Raw genomic sequence first — 24,273 nt, forward strand, 5'->3', positions numbered from 1 at the left:
TGGCACACAGCAGGTACTCAGGACATGATGAATGAATGAACTGATCACTGGTTTTTGGTTGTGTTAATTATGACAAACTCTAATATTCAGTTTTGAAAGATTGTTAAGAAAGCACTTTTACTTAAAGAAACATGTTTCCTCTCTATAATACCTAAGTTAATTTTTTTCTGATAGATCATTATGAGTCAATTGACTCTTCTGTTTCCCTTATTCATTATCTTTTTAGAAAAGAAACCACAGAAAACACCCTAAGAAATCTAGATTCTTCATCCTCTAAACACTATCACACACTATCATTAGGATGCAGCATGAGAATTGGTGCCTGTAAATCAGGTATGTGGAGAAGTACAAGTCCTATTGTCAAGGAGGTGAACCTAACCTTGATTCAACACTCAAAAATTCAAATTTTAAAAACTTGAGTAATGGAGGGCCTTAAGGGGTGTACTATTTTCTTCCCCTTTTAGTGCACCTTCCTTGCCATGCTTGGACTAGAAGTCCTGTAGAATACCTTCCATTTCTTTTGATGTTTCATTTTCTTATACTGGGAGCTTCCCAGGTAGCGCTAGTGGTAAAGAACCTGTTTGCCAATACAGGAGATGTAAGAGACGCAGGTTCGATCCCTGGGCTGGGAAGATCCCCTGGAGAAGCGCATGGCAACCCACTCCAGTATTCTTGCTTGGAGAATTCCACGGACAGAGGAGTCTGGTGGGTTATAGTCCATAGGGTCACAAAGAGTCAGACATGACTGAAGCAACTTGGCACACACACACATTCTCACATTAGTTCTTCAGGTAGCAGGGGCAAGTTGACACTAACCAAAATAAGGCTGACATTCACACGAGAACTTATATAAGGAGTCAGGCAGTTTCCTTAACAAACAAGGGACAAACTCGGTGGCTAAACTAATTGCCAGATTTCTTTTCCTTGGAGAAGAAATAATGTAATATGAAAATATATTCCTAGAAGAAATAATTACTTTAAAAATAAAACAATTGTTTTTGAAAAAAAGAAAACAAAACCTTACTTAGCTCTAACACTGTAGGAGTTAAGGCCCTGGAGAGACCAAAAGCAGTAGCAATGTCTGCTACCCAGCCTAGTCTCCCAAACCACAGACCAAGCTAAGTAAAGCAATCCAGGGGGATAAAAAATTCACTAAAATACACCACACAACTTAGGACACGGCTATCTGGGACAAGATGGTCAAAGACTTTGAAGGCTACTGGGAAGCAGATTCATTACTGAGGGAAAATATTTTGGATGGCATCACTGACTCAATGGACATGAGTTTGAGTAAACTCCAGGAGTTGGTGATGGACAGGAAGGCCTGGCATGCTGCCGTCCATGGCGTCGCAAAGAGTCGGACACAACCGAGCAACTGAACTGAGTCACTCCAACTGGGTAAAAGGAGGCAGACTGAGACAAAATGAGTCGCCTCCCAAAATAACACTGCAGATACAGACTGTGATGAACTGTAGGAGATAGAAGAACCAATGGCTTCAATATTTTAGCTCAACTTTTATCCTTTGCTGAAGGGTAGGGAAGCTGATAGCTGATCAAAAAATGGGCCTATGAAGTGGCCTCACAATTGTTAGCATCAAAGTGAACTGATGTGCAATGTCATTCATGATGATCATTAATTTTTATGTGTGCATGAAAGATGCCCTGCCCTAAGCTGTGTGGAATTGTTTCTAAGCTGACAAATTTGTAAACCTCATTCATGAAGTACTTTAAACGTCCATGGATGGATAAAACACCTTGAAAGGCCTGGGATGACAGAGGCCTCTGCAGTGGGAAACAGAATACATATAGAGGAATTCCTCCCATGGCATATCAATTCCTTCCAAATTTTTTTTTGGGGGGGAGGTAAATGAAATAACATGTTATATGATGAATTTACTCACTTTTGGAAAAAATAATTATGATGCATTCTAAATCATTAGGCTAGCATCCCCCTGAATGGCTAGGAAAGCTTTCACCTCCAAAAGTTGAAATACTTAGCTTGAATAAAACTTGACACTACAAAAAGTGATTAGAGTAGATTGGTTCATTACCATACACTTGGGGATCAGACATTTACAAAGACATCAATATATACCTGCAAACACAGACATAGCACATGGAGGTGCAGACACATTGAATTATTTCCACATAATTCCCAAAAGAACATGCAATACTAAAACTCACTTGATATTATACAGATGCAATTTTGGAATATTTATTTTTAATTTTCCAAATGATCTTTTAAAATCCAATTATATTTCCTGATCAGTGGTAACAAGCATTTTCATGTGATGCCATGAAAACATGCCCCTTACAAATTAAATATATTATATTACTCTTCAGCTCTGGAAAATGCATAAAATTTTATTTTGGGGCTTAGCAAATTTAAAATATGTATTTCTCCATATTCCAAGTAATGCATCTTTATATTTTTTCAAAGAATAGTATAAAGTTCACCACACCAACAGCAGAGAAAATTTAGAGAGTGATATTTTCATTTTTTCTTTATAATGCTGTTAATCTGTTTCTTTAAAGCCAGCCCACTTGTTGTAACACTAGGTACCTGTTAAAATATATTAGATTCATCTGAGAATGTTCGTAAAAGAAGAGGTCTGACTGAAGGTCTGGTGGATAATGAGTCAGATGCCTTTTTACAGCTTAGATTGCTCTGTAATAGTGAGGTAAAGATACTTAAAGCATTTAAAGATTGGTAACCTACCTGGTGATAAAAATGTAGGAATAGAAAAATCATTTCCTATAAGACTACTCTTCTGGCCAAAAGTACACATGATTATACTATAGCAAATGCATAACATTTAAATGAATACACTTAAAGACCTAAGAAAGTCTCCACCTCACATTGAATTGTTTTCATGGTAGAATACAGACATTAGTAGTACGTGGCAAACTTGAGTTTTTGAAATGACACTGGTAAGTTATGCGGTAGATGAAGGCAATATGGTTTGATTAGTAAACCTTACCATCCTTTTGGTGAACACCTCTGAGAGTTGTTCTGGTACTCTGAGTGTACTGAACAAAGAGAAATTTGTGCAAAACATTCCTATCTTAGTGAACAGACTAGCTCTAACACGCTGTGGCTTCTACTGTGTACCAGGAACCAGTGGGACTACAGACCTACAGTCCAGGTTTTTGATTCTCCATTGTGACAATTGAGAAGGTGAACAAATGATTAAAGGAAAATGGCAAAATATTCTTAAGTATCAAACAGAAGATATAAAGATGAGTCATGAGAATTTTTCATAAAGAATCAGAAAATGGTGTCAAGCAAATGAGAATGCAAGCAAGTTGGTACATTAAGAAAGGAAGTCACCTTATTCACTCCAAGAGAAACTGTGATTGCTGGAAGTTTGAGAAAGCATGAAGATAGTAGATGTTCCTGAGGAAGGGAGGCGTTTCGTTACCTTGTTCACAATTGCACAAAAGGTGGAAAATTGCAGTAGAAAAAAGAGAAATGCAGAAACCAAAAAGAAAGAAAAAAGTAAATATTCTCTGAAATGTAAGACATTTAAAAGAAACCTTGAGAATTAGAAGTCGAAATGACGTTAGTTTTAAAGACGTTACTTTCTGAAGTAAAAGCAGAGTTAGAGTTAGGAATAGTTTATTGTATGAGCAAACTGCTATTTCTCTGTATATCAATTTAAAAACTTTTGGTTCATGGGAATATTCACTATTTTGAATAAAATAATTTAAAAGTATGTTTCTCACTGAAATAAAGCTCATCTCTAATCATTAATTCACTAATTTACACTGTTTACAATTCAATGATCAAAGAGCTATGCTCAGGATCCATCACTGACCTATCTTCAAGTAACTATCTCATCTTGTCCAGTTGCACACATGTAATACAGACTGACCTTGGGCATTTTCAGGTTAAAAACCTAATCAAAACTAAATAATGGAAAAACTGTTGGTGAAACCACACTTTCGTACCATTTACCTCTGAACCAAAGCTTAACTTCCGTTATTCTAACGTAATTTCATTGGTTTTCCCCCTTTTTTCCTGTAGAAACTCTTTAAAAGCATTGCCTGAAAAGCTATGAATTTTTCCTTTAAAACACTAAGAAAAAGTGAAAATCAATGACTTAAAGTTTAGTTAGAAAACCTAAGAGGTTAGTTTTTTCCCCCTTATTCTGTGCCTGAAGCTGTAGGCTAATTTATAGACTTGGTATGGTATTGCTCTAGCAAAACAGATGAGTGGTGAACTACGGGGATGAGCTTAACAATTCTGCTAATCAAGATTACCCATATTATCTACTTAGCAACTAATAGAAATAGGCTTAACAAAAAGAAACCAGCTAAAGTAACACATATATCTAGCAGAGTCTAATAAACGTTTATACTTCCAAAGGAAAAATTTTGTTTATTCATATATGCTTTAACATAACTACATTTCTCCTGTTCATATTTTACCTTAATAAAATTGGTGACATGTTGGTAACATGCAAATTACCAATTGATAAAAGCTAGAGAGATTAATATTTAGTTTCTGAGAAAAAAATTTTAATTGTTTGCCTTCTCTTTTGTAGGCAAAAGCCTTGCAACAAGATTAACATGATACCAAACCCCCCACCCTGTGTTTAAAATACAAGCCCATCTATTTAAGAGTGTAACTTGAAACACATTTTGGTGCGCTCAGAATCTTGTATCCAACTGTCAGAGATAAAAGTTTTTCTATGAAGTAGAAATTTTAGGGATTTATAGGCTACTTTATAAAGGAAAACAGAAATATGAGAGTACAGAAGGCAGTAGAGAACATGAAAAGAGTAAAGCAATAAAAAATTGATACAGCTAGCAACTGGTTGGGGGCGGGTAGCGGGGGTAGAAGCTTGAGAGATAACAAACAAAACAGTATGAAATTTCCACATTCCTTTGCAGTCATCTAGGGAGCTTTGACACTGGCTCAATTAGCAGTCTGTCAAAGAGGCCAATGCATAAAGGTCCACCTCCACAGCCACGATGTTAAGATTCAACTTTATTTTTGTCTAATCTAGATCACAGGGCTGTTACCCTTAGAGCTCATGGTTGTATGAGACACTGTAAGGATTTCAATAGTCATCATCAGTCACTATTGTTACTAAAGGAGAAACTATATTCTCTAAAGTGCTTTCTCTGGGAATTTTGCTCAGATACCTGACATTCTTCCTTCTCCTGGCTGCCACTCTGAAAGAGCTCCCTATGTAACTGAATGTTTGCTTTTGTTTGTGCAGACGTCACTTGCAAGGTATAGCCATGTTGCCGCATTCATTCTCATTACATTATAGTGTTTCCATGTCTACTAGGCAAAATCAAGCCTCCTTTTGATCATGGTGGTTTCCATGGGAAAACTTAACATAAAGATACATGGAAAATTCCTCCGCCTGAAACGGTAACTGGTATTCATTCACTAGTTGGCTAGAGGGTCCAGGTGTATTTCATTGATTAAGAGCCAGTCCAACAAAAGTGCTGAGAAGGGACATGGCTTTTCTAAGTACCCCAAATCGTAAACTTTATATTTCCTTTGAAGTGTTATCTGCTGTACCCACTGTTCAGTGCTCAATGATAATTTCATCATATACTTGTTGGCAGCTTAGAAGCTAAAGAAAAGCCCTATGATCCTTAATGATGGGATTTTAGCTCAAAAATTAACTATGCTGCTGAAAATAAGGGTGTGAAAATGTATTTACCTCCTGAGTTAAATGACTGAGGGAATCTATTTTGGAAGATAGCAGAGTTTTTTATACTGCTAGTATCAAGACAGAACTCAGCTGTGGTGGGGGCTGCCAGACTGGCCTTTTTACCGGAGGCTTCTGGAGTTAGTGACTTGGACCCTGAGATGGCTCAGCTGTGCTACAAGCCATAATATTGACTCTACTATTCTGTTTATACCTGCTTTCAGAAGTGTTCTAAATAAATCCCTTTATAACTCAACTAGAGTGAGAGCTCCCTGTGAGCTGGAATGATCAACCTAGCACAGCAGCTAGCTTATCCTGGACCCTCGGGCAAAGTGTTCTGAATTGAATGGAATTCAACAGAAGGCTGCTTCTACAACAGTTAAACGTAAATGGCTTAGCTTCCTTCTCAAATTCCTTGGAGACATTTTCTCTATCCACTACCGAGTTTCCCTTCTTAAAGCAGCTGCCAAGACTCACAGGCAGATAGCACAGGCAGTCTACTTGCCACAGGCATTTCTGGCTCTCCCTGCAAAGGATCTGACCCTTACTGGTTGAAGTCAGGGGGATCTTCTACTTTTAGCTAGGGACACACACTCTACCCCATTAGGGAGCCTCTCAGGAATGAGGTGGACCCAGTGTAAAAGAATCTCTTGCTGCTCTTTAAATGAGGCCAATGTCTTAGCAAGGGATACTGAATAAATAGGAAGTCACCCAGAATGCCAGATTGTTGCTCATTGAAGTGTGAGTTGCTCAGTCGTGTCCAGCTCTTTGCAACCCCATGGACTGTAGCCCACCAGGTTCCTCTGTCCATGGAATTATCCAGGCAAGAATACTGGCGTGGGTAGCCATTTCCTTCTCTAGGGGATCTTACTGATCCAAGGATTGAACCTGGGTCTTCCACAGAGCAGGCAGATTCTTTACCATCTGAGCCACTAGAGAAGCCTTTAAGATACTCTTTCTTTGAAGAAAGATTTTTGAAGTGGCCTCTGCCTCTCTGATGTGGCCAACTAGAGCCTTGTGTAAATAGATGGCTTATCAGAGAAGTCATGGCTGCCATGTTTCAGTTGCCCTTTATGCATTGATATGCACTACTTTGCTCTTGCATTTTCTCACAAGGGGGAAAAAAAGGCAGTGCTGATGAGTGCCCACAATGTTCTGTCTTATCTGCAAGTTTCAAAATCCCATAGGGTCTGAAAAACCATTTAGCCTTTCAGACTTTGGATGTTAAAGAGAGATGTTCATCAGTAGGTGGTTCAACACATGTTCACTGGTTCAATGATGACAGGAATAAATGAATGAATGAATGAAGGTGATTATGGGAATTCTGGTTGTTCTAGCACATCAGCATGCCAAGCTACAGCACAGACACTAGAATTCCTCCTATCATGGACATAATTCATGGCAAACAAAGTTCATGCTTAACCCTGGAAATACTCTATACTGCTAAGTAAAAAGGGCTGCAGGCCCAGAACTCCATGCTTTCTTTCAACAGAAGTCTGGAATCTGCTGTTTGCATGGAAAGAAAATGTTCTAAGTCTTTATCTGTGACTGCCTTGTAGCATCCCTCCATTTAATGACCATTTAATTTATGTAAGTCACATCCAGCCAGTGTCATTTTTTTTAAAGGGCCTATGGAAGAGGATAAAATATTATGTTTGAAGGTTTTGATTTCTGAGATTTTTTGTCTCATCTTTAGAGGATGAAGCTTTGTCAACTTATAAGCTGGCTGTGAGCCATCGTTTAGCATGAGCTCCATTACCCCAAATAAGAAAAACATCAAGGAGCTCCTCAGAGTGTATTTCCAAATACAGAGATCCTTTGTAGACAAATCTCTATTATGACAGGCACCAAAATATTTCTTACCATGACATTTTTAAAATTTGGTTTCATACAAATTGCCACTTGAGCCATTAGAGAAGTAACCTGTTATAACCCTGTCCAACTGGTATTTACAAATAAATGCCACTTTCCCATTCTAAGACTAAACACCAGGCTGGAGGGAGTCAGTAGTGGGTCTACTGGAAGGATTAGAGAGATTAAGGTGGTTTTAGCTAGGTTAATGTTACTGTGTCCACTTTCATCCATAAGGCATGCAGAAGCATGGAATTAAGGCCAGTTCTGACCACCTAACCATATAGTGATTGGCCAGTTTATACCACGAATCAATGTGGCTTGTGCCACTGATAATCTGATTGTTTTTCATTGGGGTTGATACTGACTTGGATTATGAAGCTTCTCTTTTATACACCCAATCACTGAAGATTTTTCCCACTATAGACATTTTAGTTCCCTATCCTATATGATGCCAACCACTGGAATCTACCAATAGGAAAAAAAATAAAAATCAAGATGAACCAGTTTTCTGGCTAAACTGGCAAATTTAATCAAACAGATCAGGTAGATATACCTTAGACTACTTCTTGAAAATACTGCCTTGGAGGGGCTATAAGATCTAATTGGTGTCAGTATGATCGAAATAGGGTTTTGTTGGGCAAAATTAGCTAGTGTTGGCAGGAATGAGACATATTTACTTAACTTGTAGGTCAAAATTTGCCAGAAGTTTTATTTTTCTAGGCTAATCTACCTTTTTCAGTTTAAAGGCTTTTTAAGAAAGGTTCAACAGATATCAGACAATGCAGGCCCAAGCAATTAGGCTGACAGAGGGTAATAACTTCGCATTGCTGCAAAAAATTTATCATATAAGCAGCAAAAATAAAAACACACTCATAAAACCATCTTAAATTTTTACAAGTGTGTTTGAGAGGGGAAGGATGTAGAAACCACATCCAGGGAATTCTCTTTGGTTTAAATATACTCTTGGACAGACAGGGCTAGAAGCAACACAGAGATTAAGCAGCACTATAATTAAAGGAAGGGGAAAGGTTTGAAAGAGGCAAATTGGGATTATCAACTGAAAAAAAAGTCTGAAATAACCACAGGGAAATTTCTAAGGTTAAAGCCGGAATGCTTTGTTTAAAAAAAAAAAAAAAAAAACTGAAACGTTGGTGTGGAAATTCCCAGCGTGAAAATTCTAGGCTAAATAAAAAAAAAAAAATCATTTTTTCTGTTTAAAGTTCCATATGGAGCATATGAGATACTCCATATGGATCACTAAAGGTCACATAGAACACTATTAAGGAATCTACTTACCACCTGCATTGGATAACGAAGTTTTTTATTATACTTTTTATGCAGATGAGGAAATTAAGTGATGAACCTGTAAGGAGGGGTTTAACATGCTGTAACTAAGGCAATTCTCTAAATAAAGTTTTTAGTTCACGGCAGATATTGAAGCCCCTTAGAAAAATCAGTTTATAATATAAAGTTAGTTCTTACCCTGGTACTTCTTCTTCTTACACTCCTTAATACAATCCTGAGCATCTCGGGGGAAAGGCTGACAAATATTAGAAGAATTATGGTCAACCATACGGATACAGATGACAGCATTTGAGCAAATACGAAATACATTCTCTGTTGTTTCAAGAATGGCCTAGAGTGGAAAGAGAATACATAATGGAAAAGCAAATCAGTTCCTGTTATATGAAACAGAAATGTTACTGAAACTAACTGTTGCATTTAAAAGGAATCCTCATTATATACATTAATAAAAATAATCTTTAGAACAACCAAAAGTAGTAAACAGATTTCATTTACTAAATGTTTGGAAAGAAAAGGGATGATAATCAAAGGGGAAAATGCACTTGACTTGAAAGTAATCAAAGGGATAATAAAATGCACTTGACTTGAAAACAACTAAGCGATCTATTTTAAGGTTGCCAACTGGAGAGTATTTATTTGCATTCGAAAATGCTGGCACTTCTGACATATTCAAGAGAAATGATGATTAACTTTTATGTTAACAAACATTTTACTTCCTTGGCTGTTTTATTAATGTAAGAAAGGATTTGTGCTCTACATTTGGAAATTTAAAAGACATTTTTATTACCGCTGCCCCACCTCCACAAAACCCCTATGTAAGCATAATAAGGACTGTAGTTTTTCTCTCTCAAATGTGAGAAATCTACCATTCTCATCTACAAATATATACTGAGTACCAGAGTGTGCAAAGTAGGTTGCCAAAAGAATATTGCTACACACATTAAGCCTTGGGGTCCAGAAATCCAGGAGGATGCTACATTCTGCCGGGTTTAGTCATCCATTGAACCGTTAGGCGGCCACTGAGAAGTCCAGCCAGTTGCCCTTCCCTGTCTGAGCTGAACCACTGAGAGACTCACTACGTTAGCATGAATGTCGTCTGAAGCTGAGGGGGAGGAAGTGCAAAGCAGCTGCTTGAGCTCAGGGCATGTACCAAACTATCCTTGGATTAGGAGCCTTAGGTATGTAAGTGGCTGGTCCCATTTAGTAGATGACAAATAGTGCTCACTGAAGATAATGGAAAAGCAAATGAGTTCCTATTATATGAAACAGAAGTGTTACTGAAGCTGCCTGTTGCATTTAAAAGGAATCCTCATTATGCACATTAATAAAAATAATAAGATACACTGGTTTCTCATTTAAACACTGATGTTTGTGCACTGTCATGCAACATAACATGATCACATCAAGCTCATGGCTCTACACAGATGAGGACTAGACTGTGGAATATATGTGCACCCACTACCCACTAGATTGTGGGGCTTCCTAGTAGCTCAGTTGGTAAAGAATTCGCCTGCAATGCAGGAGACCCTGGTTCAATTCCTGGGTCAGGGAAGATCTGCTGGAGAAGGGATAGGTTACCCACTCCAGTATTCTTGGGCTTCCCTGGTGGCTCAGTTGGTAAAGAATCCGCCTGCAATGTGGGAGACCTGGGTTGGATCCCTGGGTTGGGAAGATCCCTGGAGAAGGGAACGGCTACCCACTCCAGTATTCTGGCCTGGAGAATTCCATGGACTGTATAGTCCATGGGGTCACAAACAGTTGGACATGACTGAATGACTTTCACAGAGCACTAGATTGCGAGAATAGTAAGGTGGAGAAACTTAAGAGTTTTCTAGGGCTCCTACCATAGAGAAAAGATTTCCACAGAGCTCAAGTCCCACTCTAATGCAGAAGAGCACCCTGACAAACGTTCCAGGCAGCTAAGACACAGTAAGCATCCAGCAGACAATTCTGACTGCTAGTTACTGGGTATTCCTTTGCATAGTGCTCATAATACTCTGTTTCTAAAAGCTCCACAGTTTTCTTTCTGATTTTGACAGTATCTATGGAGTCTTGCAAGGGAGCAGTAAAAAACAAAAGATATTATTTTTAGAAGGGTTTTGGAGCTCAGAAATCATTCTCACTGCCTGTCCCTGAAGAGAGGTGAGTCATCATGTCTCAGGGTTGAGCATGTCCGGAGACTAGCTGTAATCAGCGTTCAGCTGAAGTTTTACAATTTCTAGTCACATTTTGCTGGTTGATTTATGATTAATATAAATTTTATATTCATGGAGTAGCTCAACTCAGACAGGTCTACTTAAGGACAGCACTAGAGGCAAGAAAGTAAAACAAAGATTTATTCACATTTCATTTTTAGTCAGCATCTCTAATCAATAGAAACAGGTATGACAATATGTTAAAACGTGTCAACGATTTGTTTTAATCAATAAGGAACAGTCTGGAGAGAGTGAGAAACTGGTTCAGTTTGCTAGAAACATTTCATTCTTGAGGAAATTTTGCACAATTAGCTCAGATGCTGACTACACAGATTCCTAGACAGAATTATGGTCCTGTGGGTAGATCTTACTATTGTATATCACATTTGGTTAATCAACTTTGATGCATTTGTATATTATTAAAAAAATAGAGACTTCCTTCAGTGTCACTGCTTCAAATAAATGTGTCAAATAAATGCTGTAAGTATACTTTCTGGAGTTGCTACTTCTGCAAGTGATTCGGTTTTCCATATTTTTATTATTTGAGGCTTTTATTTTAAAAAGCTTTCCAAAACAGTATGAGTTTATTCTAATTAAGTCTCAAGGGACATAAACATGGTCCTCTGTGATAATGTGGAATGTTTTGTATGTACAATTTTGCTCAAACTAGTGAAAATATGTATGCCTGGAATTTCAACCAATGGATTGCTTTAGCCCTGTTCTCTGCTGTTGGTTTCCTTGTCAGGGGAAATCACCAATGAATGAAAACAACTGTGATATTTAAAAATAAAATATAGGCCTCTGGCAGTAAGGAAAGGAGATGAAACTCTGATTTTAATTTCTAATGACTCTCCCAATCACAGCTTATGTGCACTCACTGGACTCTCGTCTTCTTGAGGCAGGGGTATAGTCTATTCATTGCTGTATCCCATAGAGTGCCTCATGCAAAATGGATTCTGAATAAACATCTACTGAACCAAGATGAATGGAATGAACTTTAAATCCAAGCTGCAGAGTCCACCTTTACCTTCCCCAAAACAATGGGATGGTGATTTCAAGATATAACCACCCTCTGAGTATTCAGTGATATCTATTCTGTACCTTGAGCACATCTGCAGTAGCAAGAATGAGAGTGATATACCATAAAGGGAGAACAGGGTCCACATGGATAAGGCTGTATCTACTGGCCACTACATTGTGCAGAAATTTCATAGGATGAGTATTTCCACTGGAAATCATATAGGAGAGGCCATGCTAGAAATTAGTTTCACTTTACAGAGAGATGTTTATATACCTTCAAGCTGAAAGATTTGCACAAGGGCTACCAGAAGGTCAAAAAGTCTTTTGAGTAATTTGTGCAGTCTATAAACTTACATTTAAAATCTCACCTAAAATTAGCAGCATTACTGGCTAGAAGTAACTTCCAGTCCATTAATATTGAAGACTTGCCATCTTATCAAAACTTTAAAAGTATAATTAATGTTGGCACATATAATATACATATTCTTAATATTTACATATCACTCCCATATGTTTAGTTGCTTACCATATAATTCCTCCCCAGAAGAATGAGAAAAATACATAAAATGCTAAAGAACCCCAAATCACAAGGTGGTTGATCCATGTCCAGAAACGAGTATCCAAGGCGAGCTGAAAAGATACAACACAGGAAATTTCATGATGTGTACACACCACACCAGGCAGTGTCTGGTGGCATTCAATAACTCATACATGATATCTGTGGGAGGATCCAGCTTGGCCAGGCAACCAAAGCCGAACGGCACTAGAAGAACAGAACCCAGACTTCCCAAAGAGCTTTGCCCCAACATATTTAGATGCCAGAGTACAGGCATGGAGGTATGGACAAGGAAGTACCCACTGCAGATGCCTCACTACTGAAGGAAGGACAAGGAATGAAGTCATGGTAAGATCCCGGACACTGGAGCCCCCATGTCCTTAAGTGGTGGTGGTCAGGAAGCTGATGGCAAAAAGAGAAGGCCTAGCTGATAGAGGCAGGTATACCGAGGATCAGGAGAAGAGGGAAAGAGTAGCTAGGAAGAAAAGACCAACTACACAAAGGAGTCATGAGACCTCAAACACAACATAAGGGAGGTTACTAAATGCAAAGGCAACTAGCTGTACATATCAGGCATCATGGAACCACAGATTGCGGGTCTATGTAACATGCCTTTCAATTGCAAACCCCACAGCTACTCCATTGAATCAATAACTTTTTCAGCTGCCTGAGATTTTAATCCTTTCATGTTTCCTCCAGGACTGATTGTTTTTTCTGACTGTGGCACCTGGGATTTTCACATGCAATCTAAAAATAAAAAGTATGGTCCACTCTGCTTTCTTAAAATTTCTGGGCCACAATGCTTACTATCCAGGGCATTTCATTCTTGAAGAGGAGGTGGTGTCTGTTTTGTTACTTGCTGTTCTGACACCCTGCTCCTCAGCTCTCTGTTAATAGTCTCTCATTCATAAACAGGATATTGATAACATTGTGAATGCAGCCCAGTCTTGAATCCCCTCCACCCCACCCCCCACCAAGCTGCTAGGAAACATGTCACAGTAATACTCATGTAAAGAAGATGGACTGGATGGCTTTTCAGAGACAGATGAAAAATGTTGCAGTAAGGCCAACTTTAACTATGAAGGGTGCTTGAAGGCCCTGGGGCCATATACAAGGCCAGGGGTAAAAAAGGGTGGAGAGAATCCCCTTTTAAGTCATGATCCTATGAAATATAACAGTAAATAATAATAATTAGCATCTATTGTACCAATCTCGTTCTATGTGCCAGACACTACTTTAACTGCTTTATACATATTCACTAATTGACTTCTCATAAAAAATCCCAGGGGAGGTAGGTGGTCCTTTTATTTCTATTTCATAGAAGAGGAAATAGAAATGCTGAGAAACAAGGTCACTTGCCCAAGGACACCCAGCTAGTAAGTGGCTAAACCGAGTTGAATTGTAACATTTTCTAGCAAGCCTAAAATATCACTGAAATAGTACATGAAGAATGCAAACATGTTAGTTCTATTCAGTACGACAAATGGATCATGTATAAAAATGCAGAGGGGAAATGGTTAGAGGCCCTTTGTCAATTATACTTCTGAATCTAGTTCTGATCAATGGGCAGAATGAAATTCATTTAAAGGTACTCATTCTTGGACTCCATGTGAGGTGTTTATTACTGGAATGATCAAAATAATTCGATTATACCTTCAACTGTAACGGTGGCCCAACTCATGAGTCTTAAGGGCAGTATTCAACATACAGCATTATTACACGGCTGCATGTTAATGACAACGATTTTGCCAAAACTGCTTTCCTTGAATGTTATCTGCCATATATTCTTATGCATTTCATCACTAATATGGGTAAATTTCAGTGATGAACACATTATATGAAATATCATCACTACCAAGCTCTTTGGCACACATATTTTGCTCACAGACACTTATTTTCAACTGTCTTAAGTATCCAAATTCCTTTAAGGACTGGCCTTCTTAAACAGATATATAACTTTAAAAAATATTCAAGTATTTAACATGGAAACACACACACTCACAGTCCATTTATATACCACTTCTCATAACATCTCAAAAACAGCAGGAACAAAGGAAGAGATTTCCAATATAAATTAAAAAAAAAAGAGGATAGAAAATATACTGGAAAAAAATGGATCACAAATAGTATACAAATGTCGAAATCTCTAATACCACACATAATTTTAATAAGCATTCAGACTTGAATAACAGCTCACAGTAAAAATTAAGATATATTAGTATAAGACCAGAAAGTATTAAAAAAAATATGGTGTTAAACATAATAAAAATCTAACCTTCAGAGTTACGGTGAATACCAAGACTGTAAAAATAATGGTTCCAAATGTCCAATTTCCATATACCTGAAAAACATTCAACAATTACATGTACCATGAATACACAAGCCTGCTTAAAACAATAAACAGCCAGTTTAATCTTGTGTGTAACTGACAAGGATTTTTGTATAAATTGTTTAGGGAAATATCTGCTCAAAAGATCAGGCCAATATGTTGGCTTTTACTGTGAGCCTAAATTTTCTTGAAGAGGTACACCACATGTGTGGTTGCTAGGGTTTATTTCATGAATCCATGTAGCATAAAACAAAGAACAGACTAGCATGATACAGGCAGGAAAAATTCTGTTCCACTACCAGTAACGTTCATAAGACAACTCATTTGGATGTCTCCTGTCTTTACAGAGTTTGATATGGGCTTTTCCTGTCAAATTGCTCTGAAAGTTAAAGTCACTAAGTCATGTCTGACTCTGCGACCCCATGGACTATACAGTCCATGGAATTCTCTAGGCCACAACACTGGACTGGGTAGCCTTTCCCTTCTCCAGGGGATCTTCCCAACCCAGGGATCGAACCCAGGTCTCCAGCATTGCAGGTGGATTCTTTTCCAGCTGAGCCACCAGGGAAGCCCAAGAATACTGGAGTGGGTAGCCTATCGCTGCTCCAGCAGATCTTCCTGACCCAGGAATCGAACCAGGGTCTCCTGCATTGCAGGCGGATTATTTACCAACTGAGCTATCAGGGAAGCCCAATATACCTCTAAAGATCTCAAACAAGGACTAATTTGCAGACAAATGAACTTACATTTTAAAAATAGAGTATATGGTGATATGGTGACAGGGTAACTAGACTTATTGTGGTGATCAATCAGTACATACAAATATCAAATCATTATACTATACAACTGAGGCATATGTTACATGTCAGTTATATCTTAATAAAAAACCAAAATAATTTTGTGGCTATAAATATTACAGCTGTTAGTATGAGCACATCAAAGAAAAGCAGATACCATGTATAAATCCGAACGATGGCAATGAATGGCACATATGCTTACCAAATGCTGTCAAGATCTGAATGCATAACATTAAAACAGAAAATGAAATGTAAAAGGTTTTTAAAAAATAAAAACAAAAAATTAAGGTTAATAGCAAAAAAAAAGGATTTGATCAAATCATACATGGTGTTATGTTTAACTTCTGATAGTAGTTCTTATTACAATTTTAGCAAACATACAATAACGTCTAATTCATTTGGACTTCATGAACTCAAAATGAGAGATGAATTAAACATAGGGTGGGTTGAGGCTCTCCATGCACCACCAGTAGAGTTTGCTGAGCAAATGAACCATATCAACAGAATTGTGGGAGAGTATAGTCAGCTGTCTATAATTTATGTACCAAATAAACATAAAATAAAAAGGTAAAGTTACAGAATCAAGTCATAAAGCTGAAGGGATCTGAGAAATCATACAATCTAATTTCTTCTGCTTACCACTGGGCAAAGGTGACTTTGAAAACTGAAGTGATTGGCCTGAGGATGCACACAGATTCACTAGGGAACTCTCCCTGGCAAATGCTATATGTACCTACACTAAAGTACTAAATCTATATTTCATCAACACTTACTCAGTGATTGAACTGATTTCTGTTAGTCCAAATTAGAGAGGTTTTAACTGTAGTACCTAATTTCAGTATATCATTCAAATTCACTGAGCCTATCACTTCTGTAGTAGATGGTGATTGCATGGTTCTAGACATAGTCATTGTACTCAGTAAAGTCTTTTTGAAACTTAGCTTTGCTTCACATGATTATAAACTATGAATGACCATAAAAGAGGAAGCTGAGAAATAGCAAAGAACCTAGTGGAAGCAGCATGCAAGGTGGGTTCGATTTTCCACTGTGTGGCTGCCAAAGACCTCACCCCATCAGCAATTCTCTCCTAGAGCACAGCCAGGGCAAAGTCACCCCAATGCAGGTGCTGACCTACGGAGTCGCTTGCTGGGAAGACACTGGCAGGATCAGTGTAGCCTTTCTGGAAAACACTATGCACCCATGTGGAAAGGAAGCAGGAAGAGAAGGGAATTCCCTAATTATTGGGCAAATACTACAAACATATGGCAGCTACCTCCTTGCACTCTAAGCACAGACTAAGAACTGAGTGGGGACAGACTTGGCTTTTAAAACAGCAAAACCCTGGCTCACATCAAAGTGTACAGATTCAAAGTCTAAAGTCCCAAGAATTCTGTTCATCTAGTAAAAATTACAGCCAAGTTAAGCTTCCAGAGGTTTGCACATAAGCTTTCTAGTTAGGTGTGCATGCAGGAAGTGATTTTTTACTTTGACATTTCAATTGTTCTAAGGATGCTGTGAGAACTAAATACCATACCTTTAAGAAATAATTTGCAAAATGATTACAGCTATAGTATGTGTATGATAGACCCAATGCCTATGGAAAAAAATTAAACCATGCTTATAACAGCAAAACACGTAATTTTTTTTTACCTTTCCATTTTCGTCTAAGGATGTAGTCTGAAAAAGAAAGTAAGTCCCAAAGAAAAACACTGTTCCTTCAAATGCAGCCAGAAATGTCCAGTATAGGAATGGGCCCAACTGTAGCATGGCGTTTCCAGATATTTTCCTATTGAGAAATGGGAAAAAACACAAGTTAACGAATCTCTGTAGGCTGTTTATTTAAAGATACAGTGAAACGCTGAAGGTGCGCATGGGGTTTGACCCTGTTTATAGAATGAAAGTTCCTCGTGAGGGATTGGTAGGCTTTCATTAAAAAATCAAACGGAGACACAGGTTTGTCTTTGTGTAATCACCTACTGTCTGAGGTGTTGGAGTAAGTTGTTATAGTGCTTCTAAGTTACGATTCTGATCACTGATAATATTAATATCATCAATAATAATAATCAGCTCATTTATTGAGTACTTATTATACGCTTATAAAAATGGGTTAAGAGTTTTATATAGTCCATTTGTGTACACACAAAAACCACGAGATAGGTATTCTTATCACTACCATTTTCAAATAATGAGCCTCAAAAAGGTGTATCATAACTGTTTCCAAACTCTGATCCACACTGGAATCACAAGGGGATCTTTAAAGACATTGATGTTTGGCTCCCACTCTCATTCTGATTTAACTGGCATGAGGTATAACCTGGCTAACCAGGACAATTTTAAAACTTCCCAGGTAGGAGTTCCCTGGTGGTCCAGTGGCTAAAACTCTGTGCTCTCAATGCAGCTGACCCAGGTTCCATCCCTGGGCAGGGAACTAGATTCCACATGCTGCAACTAAATATACTACACACTGCAACTCAAGAGTTCTCTTGCCACAACATAGATCTTCAATCCCACTTGCCACAACTAAGATTGAGCACAGTCAAATTTAAAAAAAAGTACAACTCCCCAGGTAATTCTAATGTGCAGTAAAGTTTGGGAACCACTAGTACAGCTATATGCCAGAGCTGACTTTAAATCACATGCTCTCAACCAAACAAGCTACCATGACTTTGTAACTATAATTATAAAAATACTTCTTTTAATCAAGATCTCTTCCTGGGAATTTAACCTTTCTTAGGTCTTTGGTGCCCTTTATATTTTTAAAATGAGTCAAATAACATGTCTGAAGCTGTACAGCCAGGCTTTGATAAATGGCGGGTGGACAGATCCAAAGTTTAACATCCATCAAAAATAAGAGTGTTCTGGGTACAAGTCAGGATGTCGAATAAGGCTACCGATTCTAATGGGACAGAGCTACAGAAATAAGATAGGTCTGTGCATGGAATTCTTTAGTTCTATTTCAAATTCCTCTTAACATGTATCAAAAAATCACTCAAATAGAGCACCTGTTGCCAATATTATGAAAACTGTCATTGAGCTGTAATGAATAAGAAAGACCTTTGTAATGTAAGTGCAACTGATCCCTGTTCTGTTGGTATGGAGTGCTATGGGCTTTCCTGAAAAACAGCAATTAAGCAAATTTTACCTACTAAGATGTCCAAGTGCACACAGAAATCAGCAATGGAGCTGCTGCTGCTAAGTCACTTCAGTCGTGTCCTACTCTGTGCGACCCTACAGATGGCAGCCCACCAGGCTCCTCTGTCCCTGGGATTCTCCAGGCAAGAATACTGGAGTGGGTTGCCATTTCCTTCTCCAATACATACATGCATGCTAAGTTGCTTCAGTCATGTCCGATTCTGTGCGACCCTATGGACAGCAGCCCACCAGGCTCCTCTGTCCATGGGATTCTCCAGGCAAGATTACTGGAGTGGGTTGCCATTTCCTTCTCCACAGCAATGGTGGGGATGCATAAAGCTATACGCTGCTATTTGCCCTAGAAAGCTGCAGGAGGAAACAGGTAACTGCTTTCCAGAAATGAGCTCTACCCACAGCCAGTAAGTCACATTCCCAAGGCAACTGGGAGCCACTGGGAAGGCAATTCTCTTAAAGAGCCTTGAAAGGAGCACCCAGCAAATGCCAGCCAATGAGGGTTTTGAGAGTCACTGAGTGCGGTTGAGGCAAGAAGTGGTTCCTCTCTTTCCAGCCAGTCACTGGATTTACATCACGCATTGTGGGAAGAAAGGAAGTAGCGTCATGGTGTGTTGGGTTATAGCTGAGGTTTTCCAGCTGAACTCAGGTGAATGACGGACCTGCTGTAACTTAGAATGTGGTAGCTAATGTGAAAGGAACAGGAGGGAATGAAGATGAGGGGTGCTGACCAGCAGCACAGGCCTGAGCATTTCCATATAATCGGAGGCAGCAGGTATACCAAGACCTTTCTTTTGCCTTTTAAAGTGGTAGAAGACTATGCCTCTACCCTCGAAACAAGTACTACAGTTTACTTTTCAAATTTCTCTCAAAAAATACGAAAAGATCCAGTTATGTCACATTTCACATCAAAACTTTTGGTAAACGCCTGCATCACTAAGACCATGAAGGTGACATCTATAATATGTTACATAAGGCCACACGTCACATTAAGTGGTATAAATGTGGAGAAAGCCACATATGAAGACTGGAGTTTCCTGTTTACAAAGGAACACTCAGAGCAATGGAGCAATCTCCAACACAGTGACAGGCTGAGAGCAGCGTCTTGTCAGGGCAGGCAGGCAGGAAACCGCCTTTTGGGCTATGTGATAGGTATGCCCTGGCTTTCATCTCTCCATCAGATGTGGAAACTATACCCTCTATGCAAAATTGTTTAAAAATTCATGACGAGGCTTCCCTGGTGGCTCAGTGGTAAAGAATCCACTGGCCAATGCAGTAGACATGGGTTCAATCCCTGATCCAGGAAGATCCAGGAGCAACCAAGCTCATGAGCCACAACTATTGAGCCTGTGCTCCCTAAGAGAAGCCACCTCAATGAGAAGCCCATGCATATCACAACTAGAGAGTAGCCGCTGCTTGCCACAACTACTGAAAGTCCCACATGCACCAACGAACACCTAGCACAGCCATAAATAATAAATAAAAGAATAATTAAAAAATCATGAGCTACACCCGTGTGTCGTTACTAAAACTTCATAGAAACCCTTACAAGAATTTGTACTCAATAGGTTGCTTCAAGTTTTCAACATTCTTAATGTGCAAAAGTGCTCAGCATAGCCCTGAAGTTATGTGGAGAAGGGTGTTATTAATAGCACAGTAAGATTATATAGCTCCCATCTATTGAAAATTTTGGCATGGCAACCCACTCCAGTATTCTTGCCTGAAGAATACTCATGGATATAGGAGCCTGGTGGGCTATAGTCCATGGGGTCGCAAAAAGTAGGACAGGACTGAGCGACTAAGCACACTGAAATTTACTATGTGCACCGCTGTGGGCTTCCCCGGTGGCTCAGTGGTAATAAATCTGCCTGCAATGCAGTAGACTTGGGTTTAATCCCTGGGTCAGGAAGATCCCCCGGAGGAGGGCATGGCAATCCACTACAGTATTCTTGCCTGGGAAATCCCATGGACACAGGTGCCTGGTGGATTAGAGTCCATGGGGTCACAAAGAGTCGGACATGACTGAGAGACTGAGCATGCATGCAGGCACCACTGTAAGTTTTTCCATGTAGTCACTCATTTAATCCTCCCCCAAACACTGTGATTAGATCTGTTGTTACTGAAGAGGAAACTAAGGCCCATCTCAGTCAGGTGACTTCAGCAAGGGCAGAGCTGAGATTAGGGCATAGGCAAGGTTACAGCTCTTGGTGGCACTGAACAAGAGGCATTCGGCTCCCTGCCACCCAAATCCCTCTTTCACCAGAGTCACTGCACTACTGGTCTTCACTTTAGTTGTTGTCTGAAGATAGAACACTGCTGCTCAAGATTTGAAAACCACCAGCTTGTGGAAAAGAGCACAGGTCTGGTCATCAGGAGGAGGGAAATTGGATCTTGCCCTGGCCTCTCATTATACCCTCTATCCTTAGGCAAGTCATTTCTTGGCCTTGAGTCTTCATTTATTTAAACAAGAGGGTATGAGAGCTCATGCTCTGGAAGATTTATACCAAGGGTGCTATGATTCTTCTGTTGATCAAACTATACCCTTTCCAAGAAATACTAGAGCGGAACACAGTAACACCATGAGGAAGCAATCAGCAAATACCAGATTGGGGGAAACTCTACAAGGTAAATGATCAGGTTTTGTTAACAAATAAATTGTCATAATAACCTACAGATTAAGAGAGTCTCAGAAGCCTATTAACCAACTGCAGTATATGGGCCTTATATACAGTTTCAAATAAGCATGCTATAAGACATGAGTCAACTGGAAAAAACCTGAGCATTGACTGGATATTTGACAATATAATGGACTTGTTAAATTTTTAGGTATGGTAGTGTACTGAAATAACTATTTTATATAATGATTGATATTTGCTTTAAAATAAGTCCTTGATAGAGAAGACAAGGTTATTAATGAAGTAGGATTGGCCGTGAGTTGATATTCAAGCGGAGTGGTGAAGACAGGGAAGTTCACTACATAGTGAATACAATAGTATTGTTGCTACTTCTGTGCATGTTTTAAATTTTTCATAATATCTTTAAAATGAGAACAAATTTATAACTCTGGTTAAGTCTAACAATTCCTAATTGTGAGTTTTATGAGTCATATACCTTCACTTTGCACAAATTAACCTTACTCAACTCACTCTATTGCAGTTGCTCCCCACTATTCAATAATGCTTACAATCTGCAGTAAATTAACATCTTTATCCTTAGCTGTAGGCTTCACTTACAAAAATCCAATTTAATCAAAGGTTAAGCAACTGGGGCTAGTGCCAAGTACCCATCCAAGAGAAAAACAACTATTTCCAACTAACACAACATGAATATAAAGGCTTGATGAGTTAATTATTTTCTTCAACAATGCCATTTTAGAATGGGGGCTAACAAGGCAGGGAGGCTATGTTTCAGGGGCAGTTTACAAAAGAAAGCCTAACATAACATCGTCAGTTCAATCTATTATATCTTTGGGTGGCCCTTTTTTGGGTGAGGGTGTTGTTCAGTTGCTAAGTCGTGTCTAACTCTGTGACTGCATGGACTGCAGCATGCTTCCCTGTCCTTCACTATCTCCCAGAGTTTGCCCAAACTTATGTCCATTGAGTCGGTGATGCCATCCAAACATCTCCTCCTCTGTCCTCCCCTTCTCCTCCTGCCCTCAATCTTTCCCAGCATCAGGGTCTTTTCCGATGAGTCAGCTCTTCACATCAGGCAGCAGGTGAGGAGATGGCAGGTAGTTAAAACTAGTCTGTCTTCATCTAAGACTCTAGAACTCTATGACAATGTAGGCAAAGTTTTAGGAACTACTGATTCTGAACTAAATAATTTCACCCATCCAAGTATAAGACATATACCTAGGACAAGTCATTTTCCAGCTGGATGGTTTAGTTTAAGTAGCTAAAAATTCAGAACAGAACCATGTAATCAAACCAGGAGGGAAGTTCTGTGTCCTTCTGACCTGCAGATAAAATGAAACCCACAACTTCGAATGTCTGAGGGGATTTTACCTTACGTATGTTCAACTTACATGTACAATCGGGGATCTGAGGTCAATGTGTCAATATTGATGTGCTGTTCCAGTAGACTGTAGGCCAGGATGGGCAAGGATGTGAAGCAGATATTGTACATTGTAAGGTAAGCAGCATCATACAGTGGCTATAATGACAAACCACAAAAGAGAAATAAATGTACTGGAACAATCATCTGCCAGAGGATATTAAACTGTCAGGAAAAATCACAAGCTAAAACAAGACAGTTTCCTTTCATACTTTGTGTGACAGCACAAAAAGGTTTTGTAAATAAGGTCACTCTGATGAGTATAGAAAAGAAACTAACATATTGTAATACATCATATTAATATACTCTCCCTTTAAAAACAGGCTCTTATTCAGAATGTTTACATGCTATAAACTCTATTTCTAACAGATACTAACCAAGAACTTTTCAAAAATTTTCAGTGAATGAAGACCAATTAAGTATAAAAGAGGAACTCCTTAGGAAAACTAAATACAAGCAGTGGCCAGCCTGTGTCACAGTTTTTTGGCTTAACATTTTACATGCTTTTAAATACCACTATGACCCTCTCCGGACTGTATTTATGATACGAATGTGGCCATTTACTAAGGATTAAATAAATATATTCACAAAAATCAAAGCTAAACATATTCATATGGTCATGACTCTTTCTTGCCCTGAATTCCGTAGGCTCCAGACTAAACTTCCTGCTGGTTGTCCCATAGGACAACCTGCAATTCACAATGTCTAAAAGCAAACTCATTCCCTTTAAATCCGCTTCCTCCCATGTTCCCTACTTCAGTAAGTGGCCCCACAATGTTTGCAACCCTAGTATATACCTTGGTGCCCGGTACTGCTTACTTGCTCAAGACATTTTTTTTGAATTGAGTGATTTTCTTTCTACCTCATTAGCCATTCCTTCTCAGGCTCCTCTTCTTCCTGAGCCCTCTGTGTTGGCGTGTTCCAGCACTCCATGTGTGGAACTTTATACTCGCTCTCTAGCTGATCTCATACAGTCCTGTGGTTTTAATACAACCCATTCACTGAAAATTCCTGTATGTAGCCCAGACCTGTTCCATATGACCAACAGCCCACTCAATACCTCCTCCTAAGTGTCTAGTAACTTTCAAATTTATGTCCAGAACTGTCCTGACTTGTCTCACCTGAAATATGCTTCTCTTGAAGTCTTCCTCATCTCTGGAAAGGGCAACTAAATTTTTTTGATCAACCAGAACTGAAATCTTGTATTTATCCTTGACTCTTCTCTTTTTCACAATCCCTATCCAATCTATGAAGAAGTGTTTACTGGCTCCACTTTTAAATACATTCAGAACCACATTACTACTTAGCCCTTCCACTCTGACCATCATGCAAGCCTTTAGTTGTTCTC

The 24,273-nt window shown here is 38.9% G+C and overlaps 1 protein-coding gene across 7 annotated transcripts in view; it reads right to left on the minus strand.

Annotated features, from left to right (window-relative positions):
* ATP11C (ATPase phospholipid transporting 11C) overlaps nt 1–24,273 on the minus strand; it is a 171,134-nt gene that overhangs the window by 2,946 nt on the left and 143,915 nt on the right. For 4 of the 7 annotated variants that reach the window (XM_055565175.1, XM_055565174.1, XM_055565169.1 and 1 more), the window contains 6 exons: nt 22,897–23,024; nt 17,379–17,514; nt 14,878–14,943; nt 12,573–12,676; nt 9,009–9,162; nt 2,564–2,668 (listed from right to left, as the gene is read on the minus strand). In XM_055565175.1, the coding sequence (XP_055421150.1) occupies nt 2,567–2,668; nt 9,009–9,162; nt 12,573–12,676; nt 14,878–14,943; nt 17,379–17,514; nt 22,897–23,024 (690 nt within the window). In that variant the 3' untranslated portion in view covers nt 2,564–2,566. Of the gene's footprint in view, nt 1–2,563; nt 2,669–8,822; nt 8,890–9,008; nt 9,163–12,572; nt 12,677–14,877; nt 14,944–17,378; nt 17,515–22,896; nt 23,025–24,273 lie in introns of all 7 variants that reach the window. The other 3 variants (XR_008708645.1, XM_055565171.1, XM_055565170.1) reach the window with 3 other exon arrangements.

This window comes from Bubalus kerabau, chromosome X (assembly GCF_029407905.1).
Source record: "Bubalus kerabau isolate K-KA32 ecotype Philippines breed swamp buffalo chromosome X, PCC_UOA_SB_1v2, whole genome shotgun sequence".
NCBI lineage: Eukaryota > Metazoa > Chordata > Mammalia > Artiodactyla > Bovidae > Bubalus > Bubalus kerabau.